We start from the raw sequence: 26600 nt of genomic DNA, 5'->3' as shown, positions 1-26600 counted from the left end.
ACCCTGTGTCAGTTTGTCTAAACAGGCTGATGAAGAGCAAGTGGAGGGATGCACCATCCAGGCATGATGCAGATGTCACCAGCATGATACCGAGTGTGGTATTCCCTCCCCCCATAATCCTCTCTTTGACACAGCGTCATACTGACAATCCTGCCTCCTGCTCTCGGCCGCTGTCCCTCCTACTGAGCTAAATTTAACTTGTTCATTCACTCCCCACATTATCCCCATGAGGAACCACTACATGAGAGTTGATGAAATGCTCACAAAAGCAAGATAGTCTCTTCCAATAATGCAGCAGCACTTCAGAAAGACAAAACACCTGGCAGCTCTGCAGCATTCTGTAAAGTATTATTCTGACTGTCAGACGCTGCCACAACCATCCCTTCGTCTGCTTCTGCTCGTCCGGCTGAACCTGGACGTGACGGCGTGGGAGAGCTTTGTGTTGACTGTAGCCTGAGTGTGAGTATGAGAGCATTTTGGCCTCTTGCTGTATGGATCCTGCTTCTTAAATACTGCCCACTGAGCCAGGCTGAATCAATGGAGCTAAGCCCAAGAGCACGGCTCATAGGTGCTTCCTCTGAGCACACAGCCGCACCGAGCACTTCCACACCTTATTTTTAGTCTCTATTGACCGGGACAGATTAGGTTCGAGACAGAAAAACCGACTGGACTCTTAACATTTGAGTTTGCAAGACTCTGAGACAGGAAGCAACGAGACAGGAAAACATGTTTTACTTAAGTAGTGGTAATCAATTTGATGACGCTCATCCTTGAAGTGAATTAATACACAAAATGTTTAATGGTTTCTGATCATCTTATAGTGAATAACTGCATCAGTGTTAACATTTGTCATTCTTTGGTTAGTCTCAGCGAGACCTTGTCTGACATTGATTTGTACCACAGGCATTTTAAAATGCTTCGACAAAGAGTTATAAGCCTTACTTAAAAGACCACAACACAAAATATTATCACCCCATTTGATTTGACCATGAAGAAAGAATTTTAAAAAATGTTGTAAAAAAGAAAAAATAAGGTATATAAGATATAAGTACTACACAAGGACTGCAAATAATGTATTCTACCATTTAAAAGTTGGTGGTCAGTATATATGTATATATATATATATATATATACATACACACACACACACACACAGTTACAAAACATTTGTTTCAAATAAATTTTTAACTTTCTATTCATCAATGAATTCAAACAAAGTATCATGATTTCAAAAATTAATAATAGTACTGTTTTCAACATTGATAATAATATATGTTAATATGTTTTGCACCAAATAATCATATTAGAATGATTTCTGAAGGATTATGTGACACTGAATTAATGGCTAGTCAATGGTTCAGTTAAATCACATTTTAAATGTAAGTGTACTGAAATAGAAAACAGTATAAATTGAAACACAATTTCACAATTATGGTTGTTTTTACTGTATTTATGCTCAAATAAGTGCAGCCTCAGGGAGCATAAGACACCTCTTAAAAACATCAGAAAATCCTAAACCCTCATTTCATATTAAGCAATGCTAACATTAGCCAGCAATTAACCTGTAGCTAGCCTCTAACAGGTATATCTCTCTTTAGGATCATGATACATACATTAATCAACATAAAGTGAGTAGCCTCATATATGGTTGTTTGACAACCTCAAAGCTCAAGTCTTTGAAGTTTGTGACATCGAATGTATGATTTTTTTTGTTGTTGTTGCAAGCTGCAAGTTAGTGAGATAAATTAAAAAAGGTCCATAAAATAAATGCTCGGCTACATTGTACATTTGGTCAGATGAAAAATCACAATAAGCACAAATTTTTCAATTATTTCTTTGATATTGTTGTGCAGCTTAGATATTGTTGTGCAATTTAATTTTTTTAACTAAAAAAAAAAAGATCTACAGTGCTTCACATGTAGGTCAGATAGCTGTTTTCTGTCTAAGTAGGTGGTGTTTGGTTTAAAATGCATTGTGGACTAGACTGAGAGTCGGTCTAAGTGAGACTGTTCGATTAGTTTCTAGTGACATTACCTCATGAGAGCTTGGACTTTGGCTGCATGTCTCTCCTCTAGTTCAGTCAGTCTCTTCTTCAAGCTGTCCACCTCCTGTCTGAGCCCAGCAGAGTGCTCCATCTCCATCATCCAGGAGACTGCGCAGAGACCTGTGCCAAAGAGCATAACAACAGTAAGACACACACACACACATCTGACCCATTTTCAATGACTAGAAGTGCACATGATAATTACCCATCTTGGCACTTTTCACAAATAGGGTACAAAAAAGGTTCGACATTCATTGAAACTCAAGTTTTGTTTTGTTTCTTGTTTTCAGTGAAATCTCAGTATTATATATTTAGGTTATGATGCAAGTTATTTTTTATTTTCTATTTCTATTTATCATATAGTTAAAAACCCTGATATACACAACCGTTCAAATATTTGGGGTTGGGAATGTTTCTAAAAGAATGCTCACCAAGAGTGTATTTATTTGATAAAAAATACCAAAAAAACAGCAATCTTATAAAATATTATTACAATTTAAAATAACTTTTTTCATTTTAATATATATTAAAATATAATTTATTCCTTTAATGACAAAGCCACCGCTACAGTCTTTAGAAATCATTCTAATATGCTAACATGGCACTCAAGAAATATTTATTATTATGAGTTAAAAACAGTTTTGTAAAAATAATTTTTCATTTTAATAAAAGTTCACTGTTACTTTTGATCAAATCAATGCATCTTTGCAAAATAATAATAAAAATTTCTTTAAAAAAATAAAAAAAAATTACTGACACAAAACATTTAAAAAATAGTGTTCAGTTTGTCAGCAATACACATCCTATAAAATATTAATATCAACAAATTAAAATTAAATAATCAAATAAAATACATGAATATTATCATTATTTTATAAATTATTATTCTAACAGATTTTAGTACAAGGAATTGAATATCAGTTCTAAAGATTATATTATAATTAATATACTGTATCGTTTTAATCGTTGAATACAGTTAAGAAAGTCAACACCAAGGTGGGACATGCCAAAAAAACATCTATGAAACACAAGCAGAACAAATTTCTGAAAATCATTCAAATCACTCCCAACTAAAATAACTCTTTTAAGAACAGATTTCCATACAAATTTGTTAGGCTCATGTTTCATGAATAAACGAAAACGATCTATGATCAGTAAAATCTTACGTGTTCTGCTCAGTGAGTTCATCTTTCCTGTTCATCATGGCCACAATGGCTTGCCGCAGTTCAGCTAAGAAGAAAAAAAAAATTGATGTTACAAGGGTACCAAAACCTACTCAAAATGAACAATGGCTTTTGTCCTCACCCGACTCAGAAAAAAAACATGACTTCTGAACAATAAGACTCAATATCTCAGTGGGATTTAATGTCCCACACCTGTCTTCTTCATTCTTTCAATAAGGGTTACTGTTTTATACCACTGACATTTTCATTTGTGTAGCACCACAGAACTAATAAAGAGAACTGTGCGAGGCTTAAAATACCAGCTAGACTTTAATTTCTTTAAAATGAAGGTGACGTGAAAGGGTAAGGCATTTATAACACAGCCGTAAGGGGAGCCTCAGCAGATTTAGCCTCAAAACACATTAGCCTTGTGAAACATAAAGCTCTGACTGGGAAGCATTATTACAGCATTTCAAAACATTATGGAAAAAATGGCAACAATCGGTACAGTCTAAATACAGACTGGTGAGCGAAAAGGAAAGAGAGAATCAGTTTCTTTGTTGTTGCACTCTTAAAGCTGGATGACCTGGCACTGGGTAACCAAGATAACCCCAAAAACACGGCTCCAAAAGACAAAGTCTGAACGCTCCTATCAGTCTATTATCATTTAATGAATCTCAGAGGAACCGCAGGCTTGGACAGAGCCATATATATATGAACCTGGCTGGTCTGATCCACATTTAACAAGCTTAAAGTACTTTCAGCAAAAGAAAGTCAAAGATGTCTTTGTTATTTTTTGAGGAACAACAACATTGGTATCTTTGAACAGTGATATAGCTCAATTACTGTCTCTCTAAGAGAAAAAGCTTACCAGACCACCAGAGATCAATTTGGCAGCGATAGACGTAATCTGAAACAGCTTCACTTATGAGCAATGTCCCTTTCAAAAACGAATTCCAGAAAATGGTAACAATAATAGGACAACATTTGTTTTAAGGAGTCTTTTTTCCAGTCTGGTTACTGTAGTAAAGCTGGCCAAGTGATACACTCAGGAAATGAGTTGTTGGAAAAGGGATAGAAATTAGATCACAAAAAAAAAAAAAAAAAAAAACATACAGCGGTAGGCATGCAAAATATTGTCCCTGTAAATTAAAGAAACCAACCTGAGGCTAAAAGCAACTCCTGAAAATTACAAATTACATCTTTCAACAAAATGTAACTTCAACCCTTGAGGGAGAAATAAACTCAAAGGCAAAAAAAAACCCATCAATTCAATAATAACCCCAAACCAAGACACACTCCAAAAAAAATTATATTTACAAGACCATACAAATGTACCCATAATTAAAATAATATGTAAATTAACAATCAAAATAATTTAAATAGTTTTTTAACTAAGTAAACATTGCTTAAAGAAATAAAGTGTTCAAGTTAGTAAAAAAAATAATAATAATAAAGAATCATATTACACAGAACAAGCGACATCTGTTGATTTTCATTTACACTTCAAAACTTAATTTACAGACATTATGACATTTATTGTGTCATCCATTGCTATGGTTATCACTTTGTCAATCAGTGCAATTTCAAGTTATTCATTTAAATACAGTTGTTACTCCCATAACTTAAGCGGTTAAAACTTTTCTTCAAAAAGTGAACAAAGAGCATGTGCTTCATAATCACTGAAGCACTCAATCACTTCAGTTCAGTGGAATCTCACTGAGTTACACACTCTTGAGAAATTTCCTGTTATAATCAAAAAAAGCTGTTTGCACTGCACAATTAATCTCTCATTTACATCATGTTTACACTTTGTTGGTTATAATGAAACAATTAGTGAGCGTGCCGAATTTGTTCTATGAGCTTAAGCTGAACTTTGAGGGGATTCTGACTAACAAGCACGTCTGTTCATCATTGCATTAATGCACTCAAACATATATGTCTGTGATTATCTACAGTGCTCAATGCTACAAAAAAAACACTGTAAACGGAAGCTTTTGATGCCCTTAACAGAATGCACATACAAATAGTTACTATTGCTAACAAAACTGTAGGTATACAAATTTACTGCAATCATATTACTTATGAATAGGAGAAAGTGCAAGGCACAATATGGTAAAGTCATTGCATCATTGCAGCTGCCATTAGAAGTTCCGGTTACTATACACCTTATTTAGCCCCGCCCCTTCATAGATCTGCGATTGTTTGTGTTCCTTCCGGTTTGTATTCCGAGATTTGTTATGACATCCGCTTAAAACACTACAATGCACATGATAACTTTTGTTAACTCTACAATAAGTAAATCCACTTCACCAGCTAATTGCTTTTTAAAGCTCTTTGAGCATAAGAAACAAAACATACGAGACTTGTTGTTGTCATATTTCATTGGTGATTTCAAATATGAAACTGTAAGTTTGGTTAACAAGTTACACATTCTGACTAAGTAACTTAGTTTAAATTCACTTGGGCCTAAATTTCGCTGAGGGATTGCAGGCATTGTGTATAATTCTGCACGTTTTGCGATAATTATGCGGGAAATTTCCCGCAAACATTTCTGCACTATAGGTTGAATCCAAACAGATTATCAGAGCAGATCAGTCATTTTAAAACTTTCTATGAGACGGAATTTCACAAACTGTGTGTGTGATTGGGATTGAGTGGTACTGCATCTTTGCCACTCTCTCAAAATACACAAATGGCCTCACATCCATAATATCCACGTTGAGTTTGCTCTGCAAGTGAGCTACACGCTGCAATACAAGACTAACGTGTTTCGGACAGTTGACGGACTTGTCACTTACCCGTCATCTTAAGTCATGCCAATTTAAACATTCAAGCTATTTTAACCCATAAAGTAGGGGAGAGTGGGGGCGGTTGCAACATGGTTTATTTCATCAAAAAATAAATAAATAAATAAAAAAAAAAAAAACTCAAAAAAGTATAATTTTTTTAATGATCAGTTTTTTTATCATAATGCATAACATCTATAAAAAATTATTTTCATTGTAAAAAAGTATTTTTTTTTAATGATCAGATTTTTTGTCATACTTAAGTTTTTCTTTGAAGCATTGTAAAGTCATATCATTTTAATCTGCGTTTTCTTCGTTTTTTTTTAATAGGCATAGCTTACATACGTCAAAGATACACGGTGTTGCAACCATCAAAACATTTCAATAACCACAAAATTGATGTAAAAGCTTGCCATAACATTACATAATTGTAATTTTATGGATTAATAAAGAATCCCATTCAATAGTTGGTATCGCTCCCTTTTTATAGTCTCTGAGAAAGTAAAAGAAGTGTTGCAACCGTCCCAACTCTTCCCTACTCACGCATTCTCTGAGAGACACTTACAGCATCCCAATTTGCCTACTTATACTAAGCTTTGGGACATACTTCTTCGTCATAGCTCCGTCTTTAACAGACGTTCTGTTGCTTAGTTACATGCATCCTGTCACCACTAAAACTGCCCTGTCAATCATCTTGTCAAAGTTAACATTATCCATATTTCGTTAAATTTAATTTGCTACCATATTGGAGAGAAATGAAGAGGCACGTTGATCTGCTAGTCGCGGGTCTATCATGCCGAGAACTCTGCTCATATGTTTATATAATGATGCATTTAATGTTAATGACCAAACCATTCGGTAATCTCTGGCATACTCATTTCAACATAACAATATTTGATATACAAAAACTAAAATCTCAAACAATATATAATATATATATTTCGAAATTTGACACACAAACTGTCTTCATTAATGCACTCTCAGCTGCCTCAAACAGCTCACGACTCTCGAGTGTCAGATTGAGCCATTATATATTTGATTAAAATAATTTCCTTATTGTCCGGCTATTCCATTTTATTTATCCATGGCAAATTCATTTTATTATATGTAGCCTAGTGGTGATGTCCAATGACTTGTTTGCATTATTTAAGCATTATTATCTTTTTTTTTTAAGGCAATAGGGGTCACCAAACTCGGCCCTGGAGGGCCGGTGTCCTGCACAGTTTAGCTCCAACTTGCCTCAGCACACCTGCCTGGAAGTTTCTAGTATGCCTAGTACAACCATAATTACCTGGTTCAGGTGTGTTTAATTAGGGTTGGAGCTAAACTCTGCAGGACACGAGCCCTCCAGGACCGAGTTTCGAGACCCCTGCAATAGATTTTTTGGAAACACTTTACAAAGCAACAATTTTTAAAGTCTCATTTGTTAATGCATTAATTAACATAAACTAAAAGAGAGCATTTATTGTTGTTGTTATTATAATTAAGTTAAAAGTAAATCTAGTGTTCTTTAGCATTGCTGGTGCCATGGCATGAACCCTACCCCCACAGCAATCAGAAACTAACCATATCGTAGCTCCAAAACCATAATATGAACCAAACCGTGGCATTGGTGTATCGCTATACCCCTTATAACAAATTTTACCAAACCAATCTGTTGATAAGGCTGTTTTCACCCACACAAAGGATTATAAATAGTTGTTCCACTATGCACCTGTCATGGTTACTCTACACAGGAGCACAGAAGTGTGTGTGTGTGTATGTGTGTGTGTGTATATGTGTGTGTGTGTGTGGTGTGAGAGAGAGAGAGAGAGAGAGAGATGGATCTCCCTCTCCCAGAGCCCCTCAACTGGATGAGGAGAAACACACCAGAGTGAGGTGGTCCAAGTATGTTTGTAATCCTGATAGAAAGCAGGCAAGTATAGGAGGCGAAGCTTTGACTTCCTTCCCAGAAAGCAAGGTTCACAGACAGCAGTCTGAGACACCTGGCACTGGTTCACATTTAGCACAGGCTTTTCATCAAAGGCTATATACGGTGCATTATCTGCATGGAGATTCCCTCTGGAGTAACCTGGGATTAAGTGTCTGCTTAAAGGCACAGCGGGGTCACCCCTACTTGGGACTAAACATGCATTAAAATGCAACAAGTAAGGGTGTAACTATACACTCATGTCGCCATTCGGTTCGATACACATAATGATCTCATTTGATACAGATCTTACAAAAGGGTTACTCTTATGATACTTTAAACAAAAAGCTAAATAAATGTGAAGGGGTTATTACTATTATTAGTAGTAGTATTTATAAGACAAAAGACATATGATAAAGTTTACAAAACATATTCATAAAAATGCTAAAATTGGTATTCTATCAGGGGTGGACCTGAACAGGCTTGGACTTGGTCCTGGTGCCCAAAGGTAACACCAAAATAGAAATGTTCATGATTCTGCTTAGCTGAAAATACAGAATTATGTTAGACTGTCAATGATTACATACATTTAAAAAGTTTCAATTTTCTTAAACTATAACTATATTCTAGTTTAATTTTTTTTACATACTTTATGTTAATTTACTGGTAAAACCAGACAGGTGGTTAGAGAGTTTAACTCCTAACCCTAAGGTTGTGGGTTCGAGTCTCGGGCCAACAATACCACGACTGAGGTGCCCTTGAGTTGACAGAATTTTCATTTTTAAGTGGAGTATCTCTTTAAGAATGGCTTACTTACAGTTTTTTCTGCATATTAAACAAACTATAGTGTTAACAAAACCCCAACTGTTTTAGCACTGAATAAATAAAAAGTCTGTGAAATACATAAATGCACATAAATATTATGATCCCGGTCAAAAAGCTATCTACATTTACATTCATGCATTTAGCAGACGCTTGACTGACAATGCATTCAGGCTAACATTTTTTATTTTATTTACCTAACATGTGTTCCCTGGGAATCGAACCAACAACCTTTTTCGCTGCTAATGCAATGCTCTACCACTGAGCCACAGGAACACACTCTACTATATAGCTCATAAAAACAAATCTAAGGGGAAAATAACACTTTCAAGCCTTAAAGGTAATGTTCCTTGTATCCATAATTAAATAGCAGTTAATAGGTTATTAAGGCATAGTGAGAAAGCCATGTTTGATCTGAAATTGAATTTTATTCCTGTCTGAGAGCACAAGCAGATTCGGGCACTCAGCATAGAGCGCATTTTCTTGCTTTCATCTTTTCTCTTTTTTATTTTTGAAAGCTGAAGTATAACTGGATCAGTCACCTCCAGCCCCATCTCAAAGTTGTGTTTTGTCCAGACAAAAGACAGAGACAGAGAAAGAGGAATAACATGAGAGTGTTTCACACTGAACCAACAGTGCCCTCATCTGGAAAGAGGAAGTATGTCAGAGGTGAATCAAAAGAACAGAAATCCTATTTAAGTCCAGAATGATGTCTGTCCCTACAAGCATAGCATGTCTCAACAGCACAAAACCAGTAAAGTGTTAGATCACCATCATAATTTACGGTTTCAAAGTCATGTTTTCAAAGGTAAATTCATATGGCCAATATTTATTCGATGATTAAAACATTTTGCTGCTCAAGGAACATTTCTTATAATTATTGTGGAGGAAATTTTATTTTTATCTGAAATATTTGTATTATTTGCTTCATTGTACTAAAGAGTGTTCTTTAGACTGTCTCAGTTTGCTTCAGTATGCTTGCGTTTCGATGAGCTGAGAGATAACTGATCTTTTTGATGTGTGTGTGTGTGCAAGACAAGTGTGAGACAGAGATGTTATTTTAGTTTCTTAGATGTCCTGGCTACTTAGATAATGATTTGCATTTAATTCTTAGAAACTCATCGGTGAGTGATTATGGACTTTAGTAGTTCCAGCCCTACCCTGTGGATAAGTTTTAGGGAAGAGGATGCTGACTGTCGAGGCCCAAAGGAACACCACTGGCAAACTAGAGAGAAAAAGTGGTAGGAGACATTAAGTTTTTGAAATTTGTGATGTTTGTTCTGGAATTAACTCATTTAAGTCAGCGGTTTCAGTGTTTGCTCCTAGTTGATTAAGAATTTTTTTAAGATCAAAATTGAGATCAACTAGTATATAGAGGTTGATTAAGATTTTTTTTTTTAAGAACAACAATTGAAATCAACTAGTGGATCTTCAGAAGGAGGATCTGGAAAGAGGTTTTTGGAAGGATAACCACCTGTTCAGTTGGGAAGACTGTACAGGAAAAAAAAAAGGTTATTGGTAGAATAACCATTTGTTCAGTTGGAAAGACTGAACCAACTTATTCAGTCGGAAGGACTGAAACCACCACAGAGACGTCTGGAGGTGGCTAATAGAGCAACAGGCACCTGAAAACTCAGAGTGCTGGGTGAGGATGGGAAAGTCTCAGAGCAAACAAAGAAATAACAAACATGATAATCCTGTGTATCATCAGGAAAGTGTAGGGGTATATGGCTATGGCTTTAAATGAATGATAGGAGTGCCACAGTGGCTTGATTTATCATAATAGGTTCCCTGTTGTTGGAATAATGATTCTGTTGTTTAGCTGTTTAGCCTTGAAATTTGAGTTGAAAAAAAAAAACTGTTACTCAAGGTGATAAATTAGAAACATGACTGAAACTAAAGACTGAGAAATGTTAGAAGAATTTAATAAGATCTATAGATCAATATTGATTATCCTGAGATTTTTGAATGTATTATTTTTGAAATAGTTTAATAAACAGAAGCCATAATTATCATATTATAAATAATAAGATATTAACTGCACATGTTTAAATATTCTGTGTATCTGAAGATGTCTAGAATTTATACTCCATATTCCTGGGAGACAGCATGAAAAGTTGATCCATTGCAGAGATTGGGGTTTATGTTAACTAAAATAGAGCTTGTGCATTGTTTTGAATGAGAACGAGACTGGGTGAGCAAGTCAAATACATATAACAGACATCTCACAGTAAAGCACATAACAGGAAAGACCAATTATTGTTTACTATTACAACATATACATTATTCTACATGAAGTAATTACTGAGGTTAATGCTGTTTTACGCATTTTTGCAAAGAAGCAACTGCTTGCTTTTTTCTGCAAAGAAGATCTGCTAATTAAATTCTGAAAACAGAATGAGGAACTGCCGTTGACCCGATGAGACTTATAAAATGTTGAGAAGGTTAAGAATTGGACTTTGGATGAAGAGCTGAATGCTCCGAGACACAATTGTGGTCAGAATTCACAAAGGTTCAATTTGATTCATGCGGTTTTCTGAGTGTTTAAGTTCTAGATGTGACCAAGCAGCCACCTTGACTAATGGAAGTCAACGGACTGTAGTCTGCTCAAGGGTGAGAGAGAGCAGAGACATGACTGCAGACAAGAGGAAGTGGTTGATGGGCCTTCTCCGCTCATGAAAGAGGAAGCTGAGACTTCTGAGTCATCATGGAGGCAGACTGATGCAGGAAAAGGTGAAGTTTTCACTTGAGACATTTCTTAAAGACTAACAGAACTTTCTGCCATTTGCTAAAATTCATCAAATGGCTGAGAAGTGGCAGAGAAAAAACAGAGGCAACAGACAACGACACCAGGCCTTTGAGTGCCACCACTGGCTGACAATCCAATGCAACAGCATGAGGAGTTTAACTGACTGACGATCCACACAGAAGGACTTGCATTCATCCCTTGTGGGCACAGGTGCTGCACTATTAATAATCACTACAGAAACCGCTTCAGATTTTGTTAAGTACTGGTCTCACACTAGGTTTTTTTTATTATTATTTTTTTTTATTTTTTTTGCATTCTTCTGTTAAACTAACATACTCAATCTGCTTTAATAGGTACCAGTCCAGCCTATTGTATATCTTAATGAAGGGAAAAGACATTCATTGACATAAGTGGGAGTTTGACTTAGTTTAAATCTGGGCTGGATTTGGCATAGTGAGGGCTATTGATAAGACATAAATAGATAACAGACTTTGTAGAGTTCTCTGGTAAAAAATGCAAAGAAATGGGAAGGAAGATGAACTTTTGATTAGGCGACAATAGTCACTCCATTTTATTTAAAGATATTTTTCTAAATTTAATGAAAATAAAAACTCCAGATTTCCAAACTTTGAACTCACAAATGCTTTCATCACCAGGGGTACGAGATGGGAATCTTTTGTTTTTTGGCCATGGATCCAAGATTTTGTGGAGATCTCCAATCAACTGTTTGAAAAGTTGCGCAAAGAAGGAAAATTGCATTTTAGAAATTGGCTCACTCGAATGCAGGCATAGGTCTATTAGATTATTGAAAACCATTTAATGGGTTCAATTTTGAAAAGTTAGATTTATCTCAGTGGTGTTAAATTTAACACCATGGTGACCGACATCGGATAATCATTATCCTAACATTTAGACACTGTCGCACGGGGAAATGACACAGTGCCTACGTTCAGTAACTTCTGCTGTCATCAAAGTTGTGTTACCCGTTCAGATTTAGTGGTTTTCCACTTCTAACAATACGTTCCCCATTTAGCTCAAAATCTGCTGTGGCAGACAAAAGTTATGAAGCTCTGGCCAGAGGGGAGTATGAAAGTGTGGGAGTGTGTGTAAAAGTGTGTGGTCTTGTTGTAAGGAATGAGAGACAGTGTTTGAAGAGACACTTAGACAAATAAATCATTCCATCAAAACAGCTGTTTTTAAAATGTAACAAGTGGGCCCACATGTCAAAAAACGACCAATAACATAATGGCCATGAATGAACTGGTTACATATCCTGGTCAATTTCAAGGTTATTACTGTGGCAGAAATAAAACAAGGCCACATTTGTGCAGCAATTCGTTTGCTTTGTCCACCCTACATTTAATTTTCTGTTTTAAGATTTCAGCATGTCATGACAGACTTCATCAGACTGATTTTGAAGTGTTGTGTCAAAAGTATCAGATATGGTCTTGTTATTGCTAACATGAATAAAGTGGGTTGAGAGTTTTCCAGGTAAAAAGGGCTGTGTAACAGAGGTGAATTGTTTAATGTGCTGGAGAAATTATCTGGTGATGACAGGTTTCACAGTTTGTAAAGCAAGGAGAAAACAAAAGTGTAATTGGCTAAATTTGAAATTCATTATGCCTATTGGTGGCAATGATAATATGGCAGCCCAAAAAGAAGCCAGGACAGCTTTTATCCCACATGTACTTTTCACAGGTCACACCAAAAGGACAAAAGGCCAGACAAGCTAATGAGTTACTACATGTTGTTGACTAACAAAAATACTTAAGGTCTCCATTTACATGTGACAGCAGCTCTATCAAATATCAGTGCCAGGGTTTCGATTCACTCCATCAATAAGGACCAGCAAATGTGCTGTTGTGATGTTAGAAAAAGATCTGCAATGATCAGCAAAATGGTTGGAGACTGAAATACCTGCATTCAAGTTTCTCAACTTAAACTACACCAACCAGTTTCATCAACCACAATTCAAGACAGTGAGTGATCAAGGGCGTGCTAATAACGACCCTCCGTTGCCAACAAGGGAAAACCCATTGCAACGGCTTGCAAAGAGTCACCCTGGTGAAGGTGGATAGTGTGAACTAACGGTTTAACCTTAGCAGAAGTATCCATTTGTGTGATGGGTTTTTGATGATTTCATTAGCTTTACTCAACCTAGGGCTGAGTGTTGATATAGATTTCAAGATTTGAAATTTTCATGTAAATGTAAATTGAATAGAGGAAAATTACTTAATGCTGTAGACTATAGGGACTCTTATTGGATACATTTATGTAAAAATAATACAATATAGGGACTATTTTTGAAGATTGTTGAGGATTAAGTTCCTAATATAGATGTTACAATTATAAATGCTATAGTTTTAAATAGCTGACAGGAGTTCTTTCTTTCTGCGTGACAGGTCATGTTTGTCCTTCATCTCAAGTTTTAATAATGATATCAGATCTAGGGGATTTTTACTTCAGTAAAGTGGGTTGGGTGATTATTACACATAGACATAGGAAAACACAGTGATGACTAAAATGAAGACATTACTTCATATTTCAGCACGAGAATGTGTGGTAAGTCACTTTACCGAACTAAGTCAGAATATTATCGTACAATCCGATTAAAGCTTGCAATCCAAGGCAGAAAGTAAAAAGGAAAAATAATAATCTTATTGTATACATGGGTAAAGGGAATGACAACCCATGTTTCTAAGAACTCTAGAGTTGTGAGTTGTAAGATTACAATACAACCTGCAAATCAGTTTATTCATTTCCTAACAGACCAATATGACCTGAAATCCAGCAGAAGATGATACTAAGAATTGACTCTGTAAAAGGTCTGTGTTATAGCAGTTGACTATGGAGTATTCGGTTTCTAATTTTATAGTTAGAGAAAGCCAATACATTCAGATGATCTGGTATACACCTCATCAGAGGAGGAAATTTTATTAAGAATAAATGCATGAAGAAATAAAATTGAGGGTTCTAAACAGGTCTTGCCCATGATTTGAGACTCTGAGCGAAGAAAGTGTGTAAATAGAAGTTATAATCAGTTTGCTATATGATTAAGTGATATTGAGATATCTATGTCTCATGAAGAACAACTGTCTGATTTATGACCTCAGGTGGAAAAAATGGAAAGAAAGAAAATTTTCAGAGAGATGTAAGATGTCATTTTATTTTATCTTCTATGGTTGTCGAAAAATGATAAAAAACAAAGAGGATTTTATTTTTCTCTAAAATATTAATAATATTTTTAGTATAATTTGCTTCACTTTATTAAAGAGTGTTCTTTTGACTGTCTCAGCTTGCTTCAGCATGCTTGAGTTTCCGATGAGCTGAGAGGTAACAGGAAATCTATTTGATGTGTGTGTGTGTGTGTGTGGGTGGGTGTGTGCACAAGACAAGTGTGAGACAGAGATGTTATTTTAGTTTCTTTGATGTCCTGGCGAATTATAAAATGATTTGCATTAAATTCTTAGAAACTCTTCTGGAGGACATAGCTGAACACCTTAAATGGACATATATATTGTATATGCATTATGATTGGATGAGATCAAAGCATCCACATTCAATGAAGGTAGAAATGTTGAGTTTGGGTGTTTCATCTTTGTTGCAATCTACGGCCAACCCTGAATGACTGTATGAATGTAGACCTTTTCCTGCAGGAAAATAAATATTCAAAATACCTTTGTCTCATACTGTACCTTTCAGGAATCTTTAAGGAACAGAATGTTTAAAAACAGCATTTATTTGAAACGGAGATATTTTGTTACAACGTAAAAGTCTTTACTGTCACTTTTGATCAACTGCATTTTTGCTGATTATTTAAAAAAAAAAATCTTACTGAGATTTAACTTTTAAACACTTATCAGAACTTGACAGTTATATTGAAAAGAGCAGTGTCAACATGCAAGTCTTCAAATTGTGCTCCTTGGAAAAATTGCATTTTTGAAACAACATAAGTTGTATAAGTGAGTATGAATTTACAGAATTACCATTACCATTTTTGGATGAACTATCCCTTTAAATTGGTATAAAATTTGTTCCTTTAAAAGCATAACCTTCAAAAATAAAATTAAAAAGACCAAAGGAAGATCTCTGGACAATAAAAGGGTCTATCAACTCACCAACGGTCATGGATTCTGGAAGCCCAGGGGTCGGCAGAACACTGGTCACAGGCACAATCTCGGGCTCCATGCTGAGACACCAAACATTAATACAAACAATAAACATCAGTCTTTAAAGAAGACATTTTACTAACTGAAATTCTACAAAAAAATATGTTGTATTGTATCAGATACCTAAACTGGAGTTGGCTTTGTTTTTCACTGTCAGTTGGTGGGCTTGAGCTCTCCTTCTGTCCATGAAATTCGACATTCTCAATTGAACGACCAGCTGTAAGCACAAAAATAGCGAATTTCTTCATGCCAGGACCGTAGTTACACATAACTCACTTAATTAGGTAGTGCTATATTTTAAGCTAATTTTGAAATAGGGAAAATCAGCAGAGAGATAAAAATGAATGCCACATCTCTGTGGACAAGACCATGAAAACATAAGATGTCCCTGAATGCAGACAGTTTCTGCCAGGCTGTTGGTCTGACCTTGTTGTGTGTAGGGCTCACTGGAGGCCAGAGGTATGAGAATGTGTGAGTTGTTATTGTCATTGTCATTGTCAGTGATGATTTGCCTTGGACTCCATGTGGAAACACTGGATAAACTCCCCACAACCATCCTATGCAGAGCAGAATGTTATGGTCACACTTAAAGTAACATTAATGTGTCTTTATTACAATGTAATTCCACAGGTAAGTTCTAAGTAATATTAATTAACAACATGTGCTTACTACAGGGTTTGTTATTGTTTGTTGCTTGTTGCTTGTGTTCCTGTGGCTCAGTGGTAGAGCATTGTGTTAACAGCGCAAAAGGTTGTGGGTTCAATTCCCAGGGAACACATGTTAGGTAAAAAAATGTTAGCCTGAATGCACTGTAAGTCGCTTTGGATAAAAGCGTCTGCTAAAATGCATAAATGTAAATGCATAAATGTAATTATGCATAAGTTACTAATACAATAAATGCATTATCATTCAAAAGTTTGAGGTACATAAGATTTTGTTTAGTATTTTTGACAGAAGTATCTTAAGCTCACCAAGACTGCATTCATTTAATCAAAAATACAGTAAAACTTTCAGTATTGTATTTCAGTATTTCTGTTCAGTTTAAAAGCAATCTAGAATCATTTATTTCCGTGATGGCAAAGCTGAGTTTTTAGCAGCCAATTACTTTAGTTTTCAGTGTCACATGATCCTTCAGAAATCATTCTAATATGCTGATATGTTGAAAACGGTGGAGAACAGTTGTGCTACTGAATATTTTTGGGGAAACTGTGATATATTTTTATTCAGAATCCTCTAATGAATAGAAAGTTCAAAAGAACACTTTTCCCTGTCACTTTTGATCAATATAAACTTCTTTTAAAAAATAAAATAAAATTAGTACACATGTGAAGAGTAACAAGGACTCATTGAATTCATTGTTATTATAAAATGAATAGTTTGTTAATGTAGCTATTTGTAATTGTTAATTTAAGTCACTTCAATTCAAGTCTCACTACATCCTGGTGCTGATTACTGCAACAAATAAAGCAAGACTTCAAGTAAACTCACGGCTCCCCATTCCCATGATCCTCTTCTGAGGGCTCTGGCCTGCTCTTTCCATAAATATCATACTCTTCCTCCTCCTCATTGTCAATGCTCTTGGTATCAGGCAGCACTCCGTTCTGCGGGGGTGTTTCAGCCCAGCTCACGATCCCAGGTTCAGTCAGGCCGTTATGAATGGGATAGGTGGAGTCCGGAGGTTCCAGAGCATCTTCAGAACTAACATGACCCGCTGTACTCTTCCTGAGACTCCTCACAAAGTCCTCACCAGCCTCGTCCTCATCTTCCACGCCCACGTCCAAGTCATCATCAAAAGAGATTATGTTCGTGATCTTCTTTTTACGTCTGCGCTCTTTTCTTAAACCTGAATCTAAAATGCAAATGCAAGACTAAATAATCTCTATTGAATCTTAATCACCAATATTTATTAGTAAAAAAAGGAGAAAAAAATGCCTCAACAAGAAAATTTAACACATTTTAAGAAAAAATGTGCAAAAATTTTACTTTTATGTGTACAGCAACCTGTCAGTGGGATAGTGCTGTTAAAGGGACATCTTTGTACCATACCTTATTTACACCTAAAAGGTTCAAAGTCATACTTAAAGAACCTGATGGAAAAGCGAAAAGCAATCTATTGCATAAAGTGCTAAATAAATAAACATGACGTGATTTGACTAAGTGACAAATTGCAGAGCTCATGCAAACTTATCCACATCGTTATCATCAGATGCTTTCTTAACTGCTCTTTTCTCACTATTGTCATTTGCGTTTATTTTGTTATTGAGAGGAAAGTGTGCAGCGCATATTTACATATCTTAACGACGCTCTCAGCAGTGTGTGCGATGCTGGGATGTTCAGAAACAGTTATACCGCTGATTGGGTATTTCAGCTATAACTTCTTTTTACCCCAAAAGAATGTTGCTGTAAGTATATCAGGGCCTTAAGAGTACATATTACTACTCTACAGTTAAAAGTTGTTGTACCGCTAAAAGTACAATGTCTGCACATATTTCTAACAGTGCATGTGGAATTCTGTTATGGTATGTGACTCAAGTACCTGCAGAAGTGCTGCGGGGCAGGACAGGCAGCGGGTCTGATGGAGCATCCGAGCGAGGGATAAAACCAGGAACCACCGCAGTGGCAGTACCGATTTCCCGCAGAAGAGTGCTGACACCTTGAGTAGACTCTTTCCACAAACTGCTCATGCCCTGTGTGGACTCCTTAAGTAGGTGGGACACAGACGACCCTCCGCGGGCCTGGCCATTTAGGTCCGTGTTGTCGATGTTGATGGCAAACAGTATGGAATTGAGCCCTGTTGACACATGAACTGAATTCAGACTTGAACAGGAAAGGACGCCAAACTACATGTGACTCCTAGACAGCATCTGGCAAATAACTCATTTAAATATTACCTGCAGCCATGGTGGGCAGCATACTGGCTCTTTCCTCATCCAGGACAAAAGCCCAGTCTTCATAGAAGGCACTTAATATGGGGCAGATTAAAGAATTTACCAAATAACTATTAAAACTTTGAACAAGCTAAAAGTGGTTTACTGATATGTAGAGAAAAACAAAAAGGAAGGTAAAAGAAGACATCCACAACTGTGAATCATGGGTGTTTGTACCTAAGGCGGGCATGGTCTGCCAAAAGCATGTGAAGATAGCGCTCTAGCGAGTGTTCGTTCAGGGCACAGCGAAGCCATGCCCGGCCCCGGCCCTGCTCAGATGTGATATTCCGCAGAGAGTAGAAGCGCTGCAACTCATGATGGTTGAGGTGCTCCTTCACATAAAACCAGAACGTCAGCTCTGCAACACACAAAAGATGCCTGTATGAACTGCCACGTTAATGTTCTCAGTTCCTCATAATAGAGAATACAGACAGACAGAGAATATTACAGAAGTTATATAAGATTATTTAAAACATAAGTTTTAGTTCTGTATTTACATCCCCTTTGATATTTTTTCTGTTGCTGGTTTCTGCCCAAGTTTGGACCAAAACAACGGTGTATTTTACTTGGTCAGCTGTTTGTACATAAAACTTTTTCAAATGGCTCACTTAGGGCTCAGGAGGTGATACTTGTCTGGGCTCTGTGACATTTAGGTAATACAGGATACACGGTGGTGCAGCCTCATGGTTAAAGATCTGGGCTGGAAACCAAAAGGTTGTGGGTTCAGATGTGACCACTTTCACAAAAATATTCTCTTATGCTCACCAAGGCATTTATTTGATCAAAAATACAGTGTAAAACAGTAATACTGTGATTATTACTACAATTTAAACTAACTGTTTTCTATTTCATACATTTTCAAATATTATTTACTCCTCTGATGGCAAAGCTGAATTTTTAGCAGCGATTACTCCAGTCATGTGATCCTTAAGAAATCTTTCCAATAAGCAAGAAAACATTTTTTATTAATATAAATAAACAGCATTTATGTAAAACAGAAATCTTTTGCAACATTATAAATGGATTTACTTTCACATTTGATCAATTCAATGTAATAATTTATTTTTATTTAAAAAAATCATAATATATTTTTAAATAAAAATAAATTATTACTTTTATTAAGGATGCATTGAACTGATCAAATGTGAAAGTAAATCCATTTATAATGTTGCAAAAGATTTCTGTTTTACATTAATGCTGTTTATTTATACTAATAAAAAATGTTTCTTGCTTTATATATATATATATATATATATATATATATATATATATATATATATATATATATATATATATATATATATAGACATAAAGAGGTTTTAAAGCATCAAAACATTTTGTTTTTGGATTTTTTTAGATAGTTTTGTAGATTATAATGTATCCTGTTTAATTGTATTTTTTCTGAGCAAAATATTATGACATTTTTACCATGATTTACAGAAAACGCACGCTAAAATGTCAGTGTAACAATAGTTCATATGCTAAAAAATTTTCAGGCATATTTAGAACAAGAATCATTAGATGATATTAAAACACTCAGGATAACAATGCAGCCCCCAAAAATGAATTAATAGTAATTTTAAATCTATGCTGCTATCCTTCAAACCACTAGGTTTTACCCATTTGTCACCAATGTAAAATATAAAACAATTTAGTATAATCACTTTTTCTTTGATATATATTTAAAGTATACACAATTTACTTGAATTTAACATGAATTCTATGTATATAGTGCTGTTAAACAATTAATCATGATTAATCACATACAAAAGTTTTTGTTTGCATAATATATGTATGTGTTCTGTGTATATTTATTATGTATATTATGTATATATAAATACACACACATACAGTATATATTTTGAAAAAATTTACATGCATTTACGTTTTTGTTTATATTCATAAAATGTATATTATAAATAAATATATTTAATATTTAAACATTTTTCTGAATTATATACATGAATGTGTGTGTATTTATATATACCTAATAAATATAAACAGCATACATACATATATTATGTAAACAAAAACTTTTATTTTGGATGCGAATAGTCGCGATTAATCGTTCGACAGCACTAATATAAAATCACTTTTGAAATTTTAGTTAGATGCGGCCAGCTTGTTCTGATGTTTCGTCTTTGACAAAAACATCTGCAAGATAAAACTTGGCACAACAGTTACACGTGAACTCTTTCAGCTATGAATTTCTTCAAGTATGTTTGTTAAGGACTTGAGTTTCGAGCAGAGTTCATCAACTACGTACATTATTTACAACAGAAACTCAAGCTTAATGAACATCACTCAAAAACCCCACTACTTTCTGAGTGGCAATCAACTTTCTACTCTTCAAAAGCTAAAAGTACTCAGCACTGATTCATAGTATCATTCTTAGTTCTGCTGTTAATTTTAAACAGCTCAAAACCACAGCAGGTGCAAAGACTAACCTCAGAAAAACCTTGTTTCTCTTTTTTGCCATTTTTACAAGGCTTGTTGCATAACCATCTGGTTTCATAAGCAGTATCAGCACCTGGTTTTCCTGTATGAGCACTTATGAGCATCTGTTTCCTCTATGGACAACCCAGAACACCACATGTGCTCTTTGTTACTAGGGAAATCTCTCCGGCAATGTCTCTCAGGGGTTACCAACTAAGACAAACTCATTAAGTAGGGCAAAGAGTTCAGCGAGTAAGCACTTGGAAAAACACTTTTCGGTATGTTCTTTCAGAAAATAGATTAAGACGGCAGGCTAAAAAAGGATAGAAAGTAATGTCCATTATTTGATGGAATCGGTTACAGTACCTGCTTCAGTTTTACTAGTGAATCCAGCAGCATGTTTAATGGCAGCTGCTGTGAGAGCTAAACCGCGACTTTTCCTCAAGCCGTGTTGAAGTACTGCTTCAAACTGGGCACATAAGCATATGACTCTGTGACAGCAAAATAAGAAAGAATTTAAAATTAATTAAATCACACAAATTTGGCATAGTCTTATTAAACCATTTACAGGTTTCTAAAATAAATAGGCAATATTTTTATGGCACCTGCTATCAGAATCTGAGGCAATCTCCTTCCTGCCACCAAAGCGAATTTGGCACTGAGGAGAAAATAATCGATTAGAAAAAGCAATGTTCAGCCCTTAACTAACATTATTTTATTTCAAAATTCCAATTATTCAAACCGTTGGAAATGTCATAATTTTCTTTAAAAGTTTTATATGCATTATATATCTTCTTTATAGACCCCTGCAGCACTTTCATGGGAACCTGGATAAATATTAATATTTAATAACCAGATCTACCAACTCACTTACTAAATAAAACAGCTGGTAAATGGGAGAAACATAAACAGTTTTCTGCACTCAAAATAAAATGGAACAGCGCAAAAGGGAATTATGTTGCACTGGAGTGTTTGTTCATAAAAAGTCATCCTGACATTTTATTATCCATACTTAAAAAAAAATAAATAAAAAAAAAGATGTTTATCACCAGAATTTATCATTCTTTCTATGTCAGGATATTGGCTGATTAACTGGCTAAATCACTTCTGCTTTAAATGATTTGTGAATGATATCTATATCTAGCTCTAGATGTCATCAGAATTGGCCACTGAAAAACCTATAAACCACTTCTTTACTTGTTCTAAGCCAGCACTGTCGAAGAGCAGAGGTAGCCAGCACTGTCGAAGAGCAGAGAAGTATTTGAATACATGTAATTAATTACTGTACTTGAGTATATTTTTGGTATTCTGTCATTTTACTTAGTATAAAAGATATTAGAAACTTTTACTCTCTACTTCACTAAATTTTCTACAAAGTATCTTTACTCTTTACTCCACTACATTTGTAATGAGTGCAGCAATTACACATTACATTTTGCATGGCACCTAGTTTTTTCTGCAGCAGTTTATTTCTGCTACAAAAGAAGTGATATCGCCAACTACAGGGCACTGAAAGTACTGTGTTTTGCCCTTACACACTCAAACTTGTCAACAAGGCTACTTAATGTGAATGTGAGTTCCTTAGCCACGACAATGAGGCCAGAACCAACTCATCCAGTGCAAGACTTCTTTGACTTTTTAATTTTACTTAACATTATTTTTTCACTATACTTCTGTATACTTATCCTGTTTTGTAATTTTGTAAATGTACAATAAATAAAGCAAAATACTTAACATTATTTTATTTATGAGTTATACTGAAGAGACCTTTTTGAAGGATATTGTTTTTATTTTTTGCAATTTTTGAGGTGTTCAGTTTTATTCCAACATGATTGCTCTTCTCAAAAATCAACTTTTTCTTGTTTTTTACTGGCATGTCTCTTTGACTAGTGCATCTTTGAGTATATATATATATATATATATATATATATATATATATATATATATATATATATATATATATATATATATAGTATAAGTAAAATACTGTTAAATTCAGATACTCTCAAACCTTTACTCAAGTTGTTTAGAAATTGGTGACTTTAATTTTCACTGTAAGGTACCTGTACTTTTACTCGAGTATTGTTTTCAGGTACTCTTTACACCTCTATCAAAGAGGAAATGTTTTATGTTAGCAATGGAAACAAATAAGTTATCAAATAGTCAATGAAACACCTCAGTGTTACCTTACCTGTTTAACTGCATCAAGAAGTCTCTCTAACAGGTTTTGTCTTTTCAGGTCATTTTGCTGCGTGCCTGTAAGGTACAGTGTCCTGAGATATCACTGATATTAACAGCATAATCACAGTTAAAATAAACACATAAAAATCACAGAGCATGAAATGAATAACAATAATTAACAATTTGGTAAAAGATTGACTGCATAGAGAAGCACAAGAAGTTCTTAATAGTGGTAGGCACTGTCAGTTTAAATATAATGATCTATCCCTTCTTCATATATACACGATTATATATACATATATTTGTGTGTGTGTGTGTGTGTGTGTGTGTGTGTGTGTGTGTGTACTTATATATGTATGCAGTCAATCTTCTGCCATAATTTTAAACTGTTTTTCATTTCATGCACTGTGATTTTTGTCCTGAATGAAGCCCATTTGACACACATTTGACATGACCAGTCAAAACAACAGATAAAGAAATTAGGAAGTTGTTGCAGCTGCTGTACATATGAAGATATGAAGACAGACCGATCGAATTTACTCTTAAAATTTATCAAATTTAAAATTTGCTCTATTTTATTCCATTTTAAATGCTCTTGTCATAAATAAACATGACGTTCTCGGATCTGCATATTCACGCCACAGTGACACAGACTGAATGTTTTGAAACCTCTGGCTGCCTCACAAACAATATATCGATAACAATTAAGTGTGCGGCATGTACAAATAAACAACATAACAGCATAAATCCATCATCTCGCATTAACTCACCGTTCATTCTGAAATTCCAGATCAAACGGTTTAGCAAGCGACATGAATCGCGGTTGTGTAGCTCCCCAAAAGTATCAGATTAATCCCCAAAGATCTTTAACAACAGTCACTGTTTACATTTTGGGTCGTTCTCCATAGTTTCATTTGCAGAGCAGTTAAACGTTACAGTACAAGCGAGGCCTAGCTTAGACAACACTAGCACTTTTTAAAACCGCTTAACGCGTCACAACTATGAATACTCATATGTTTTATGAAGTTGCCTAAGGGTTTAGCATGAGTTAACGGTTTCTGCCGAGTTAAACTGTATCGTTGTGCTAACGAGAGCTCGCTAATACCAGTGTACAGCGCTCGGGTCAGTCACATGACGGTGCCCTGGTGTCACGTGACAGCAACATTGTCACGTGGGTCAAAGCTACATAGCCTAATAATAAAAAAAAAATAGATCTAAAAATATTTTGAAGTCGAATTTACGTCAGTGGATTCATTTTGGGGGGATACAATGTCATACATCGTTTGGAAAAAAAAATTAAAGTAGGTAAATGATGGCAGATTAAAAAATGGATGAACTATCCTTTTAAGCATTTATTACATAAATGTCATGCATTTATTTTCTTTTTCTTTAAGTATATTACAAATAGTAAGACTTCATAATTGAAGTAACACATTTTAATTTAACAAAGATACAGCATAGATTTGTATTGGTTTTACATTGATTTAAAAAAAAGTGACCTTCTGGACAAAATATGGTGAAATATTTTATAAATTCTAATATCGCAGATAATTCTTACATCTAAATAACACTGAGATGTTCACTTCTGACAGTCAAATCATCATAAGCATCCTGTGTTCAAGTCCTGTGTCCATTATTAGTGCATCCATGCAGTAGTCATAACAGTTTTACCCAGTCTGGACAGAGGTGAGGCGATGCTTGTAATCACTGTTAACCAGATGATGTGCAGTGTTTTCTGAGTCAGCTGCTGTTATAAAAGTTCCAGTGATCTCCTCCCTATGTGACAGGTGTACAGTGGTAAGCTTGCACTGTCTTTGTGGTAACCAGGATTGTGGTGCCTTCCTCAGTGGAGGGAAGAGGCAGGTTGGAGTTGTAGTGATGTTGGTTCAGTCCATCTGGCAAATCAGTTGTAGCTTCATCCGTATCTTCAGATTGCTCTGTTACATTCAAGCCTCTCTCGCTGTCAGATGTCTTTGGATCTAGACCTATCACTGAGTGACATTTCATTGACTTTATCAGAATTAGTTTCCCACACAATTAATGTCACTATAAAAAACACTGACTACTAGAATAAGCATAGTTAGACATACAAATCATATAAAATGAAATAATATATTACATCTTGCAATAATGTCATACATAAAATCAACTAAAAATAAATGTGTGCCCTATGATTATGATTTAAAGTGCTAACATTTCAACCAATGTACTATAATTTGTACAAAAGTGACTAAATTGTTCTTAATATATCAAAAGTCTTTCACCTTTGTTCATGATGGGCTTACAGGTTTTTCTGCGTATAACTCGCAGAATAATGGTCAGTGCTGTGAAAGCTCCCAGGAACACAAAAAACACGATCAAAATTAAACGAATATTTTGATTCTTTTCAACTTCGTTTTCTGGGACTGAAAAGGACACAATGAGGCACTGAATAAGAGACTGAAATCATATGACATTGTGGATTTCATGAAACATGATACAGTTCTACTCATAATTGGTCATATCTTTTGCAGAATTTAAATAATTTTATTTGAATAATAGTATTTAAATAATGATTACATTTGGTATTTTATTTTGTACTGCCCTAAGGAACCTATTGATGCATTTATATATTACACAAGACAAAATAACTTTTTACAACAATTTTCTTAAGTGTACATCCTCTTGGTTGTTAATATACAACATGATCATTTGTGTAAATCAAGGTAATTTGTCTTGTAGAATATATGTATATATTGACAACTATTCTATTATACCTTGAATGTTGAATATTGTTATGTAGCTTCTTCAGGGCAGTAAACATTGAAATCATTTTATTTTTTCGTTTATATGTTGACATACGATAACTATTACATTTAGTAAAATCATTGGGCTTATACAGCTATCATAGTCTTAGTTTCATATGAAAATGAAAATGAAATGAAAAAAGTTTTGAAGCAGATATAAAAACAATACTTACTTGAGGTGCAAAATGTTTTGCAAATATTTGGTGGGGAGTTGCATCTGATTGAGCAAGGTTGACACTCCTCAAGAAGTCCATCGTAATAATAATTCTTTGCACATTTTCCCTCAGCATAAATAATCATGTAAAGCAGCAATATAAAGAGAAGCATCTTCCGCTGAGGTGCTAGACGTCAATGAACTTACTCAGCAGCCAACATTTTATTATGCCCAGTATGTAAATATGTCTTAAGGAGGGGATGTCCCTTTGGGTTTTTGCACATGGCATCAATTTAAATTTTAGTCACATTTTCTCATAACAAAAACGATTCTTCAACCAAATCCCCATTTTTGTTTAAGTGTTAATGTAACTACACTGTCAAAACAATTATAAAAACCTGTACTTTTTACAGACAAAAACTGGAAGTTTCAGGAATAATTCTGTAAAATGTAATCATATTTTCAAAACAA

At 34.9% G+C, this 26600-nt stretch overlaps 2 protein-coding genes across 2 annotated transcripts; both read right to left on the bottom strand.

Annotated features, from left to right (window-relative positions):
- Positions 1-1947: 1947 nt before the first annotated feature.
- Positions 1948-24340, bottom strand: LOC109052631 (sorting nexin-29). Its single transcript, XM_042757485.1, is given in 14 exon segments — positions 1948-2138; positions 2140-2164; positions 3211-3274; positions 15595-15665; positions 15769-15862; positions 16072-16202; positions 17134-17494; positions 18182-18436; positions 18537-18607; positions 18750-18930; positions 21375-21499; positions 21614-21666; positions 23200-23264; positions 23960-24340. Coding segments are annotated over 14 exon segments (1611 nt in total). The 5' UTR covers positions 23967-24340; the 3' UTR covers positions 1948-2030.
- A 227-nt stretch (positions 24341-24567) lies between these two features.
- LOC109053146 (tumor necrosis factor receptor superfamily member 17-like) lies at positions 24568-26307 on the bottom strand. Its single transcript, XM_019070565.2, has 3 exons — positions 26149-26307; positions 25454-25594; positions 24568-25180 (listed from the first exon to the last, which is right to left on the bottom strand). Exons 1-3 carry the CDS (start codon positions 26300-26302, stop codon positions 24966-24968), a joined length of 510 nt encoding a protein of 169 aa, XP_018926110.1. The 5' UTR covers positions 26303-26307; the 3' UTR covers positions 24568-24965.
- Positions 26308-26600: the final 293 nt, after the last annotated feature.

The sequence above is a fragment of the Cyprinus carpio genome, chromosome A6 (genome assembly GCF_018340385.1).
Source record: "Cyprinus carpio isolate SPL01 chromosome A6, ASM1834038v1, whole genome shotgun sequence".
NCBI classification, from domain to species: domain Eukaryota; kingdom Metazoa; phylum Chordata; class Actinopteri; order Cypriniformes; family Cyprinidae; genus Cyprinus; species Cyprinus carpio.
The sequence above is the reverse complement of the archived record's forward strand: the minus strand, read 5'-3'. Positions and strand labels throughout refer to the sequence as shown.

Bases quoted from the DNA above. Each gene is read 5' to 3' on its own strand.
- LOC109053146 (XM_019070565.2), bottom strand. From the start codon at position 26,302: ATGCTTCTCTTTATATTGCTGCTTTACATGATTATTTATGCTGAGGGA. The intron at 25,595-26,148 runs GTAAGTATTGTT...TGTCCTTTTCAG, and splicing joins CAAAACATTTTGCACCTCAA to TCCCAGAAAACGAAGTTGAA. The intron at 25,181-25,453 runs GTGAAAGACTTT...AATGTCACTCAG, and splicing joins TAAGCCCATCATGAACAAAG to TGATAGGTCTAGATCCAAAG.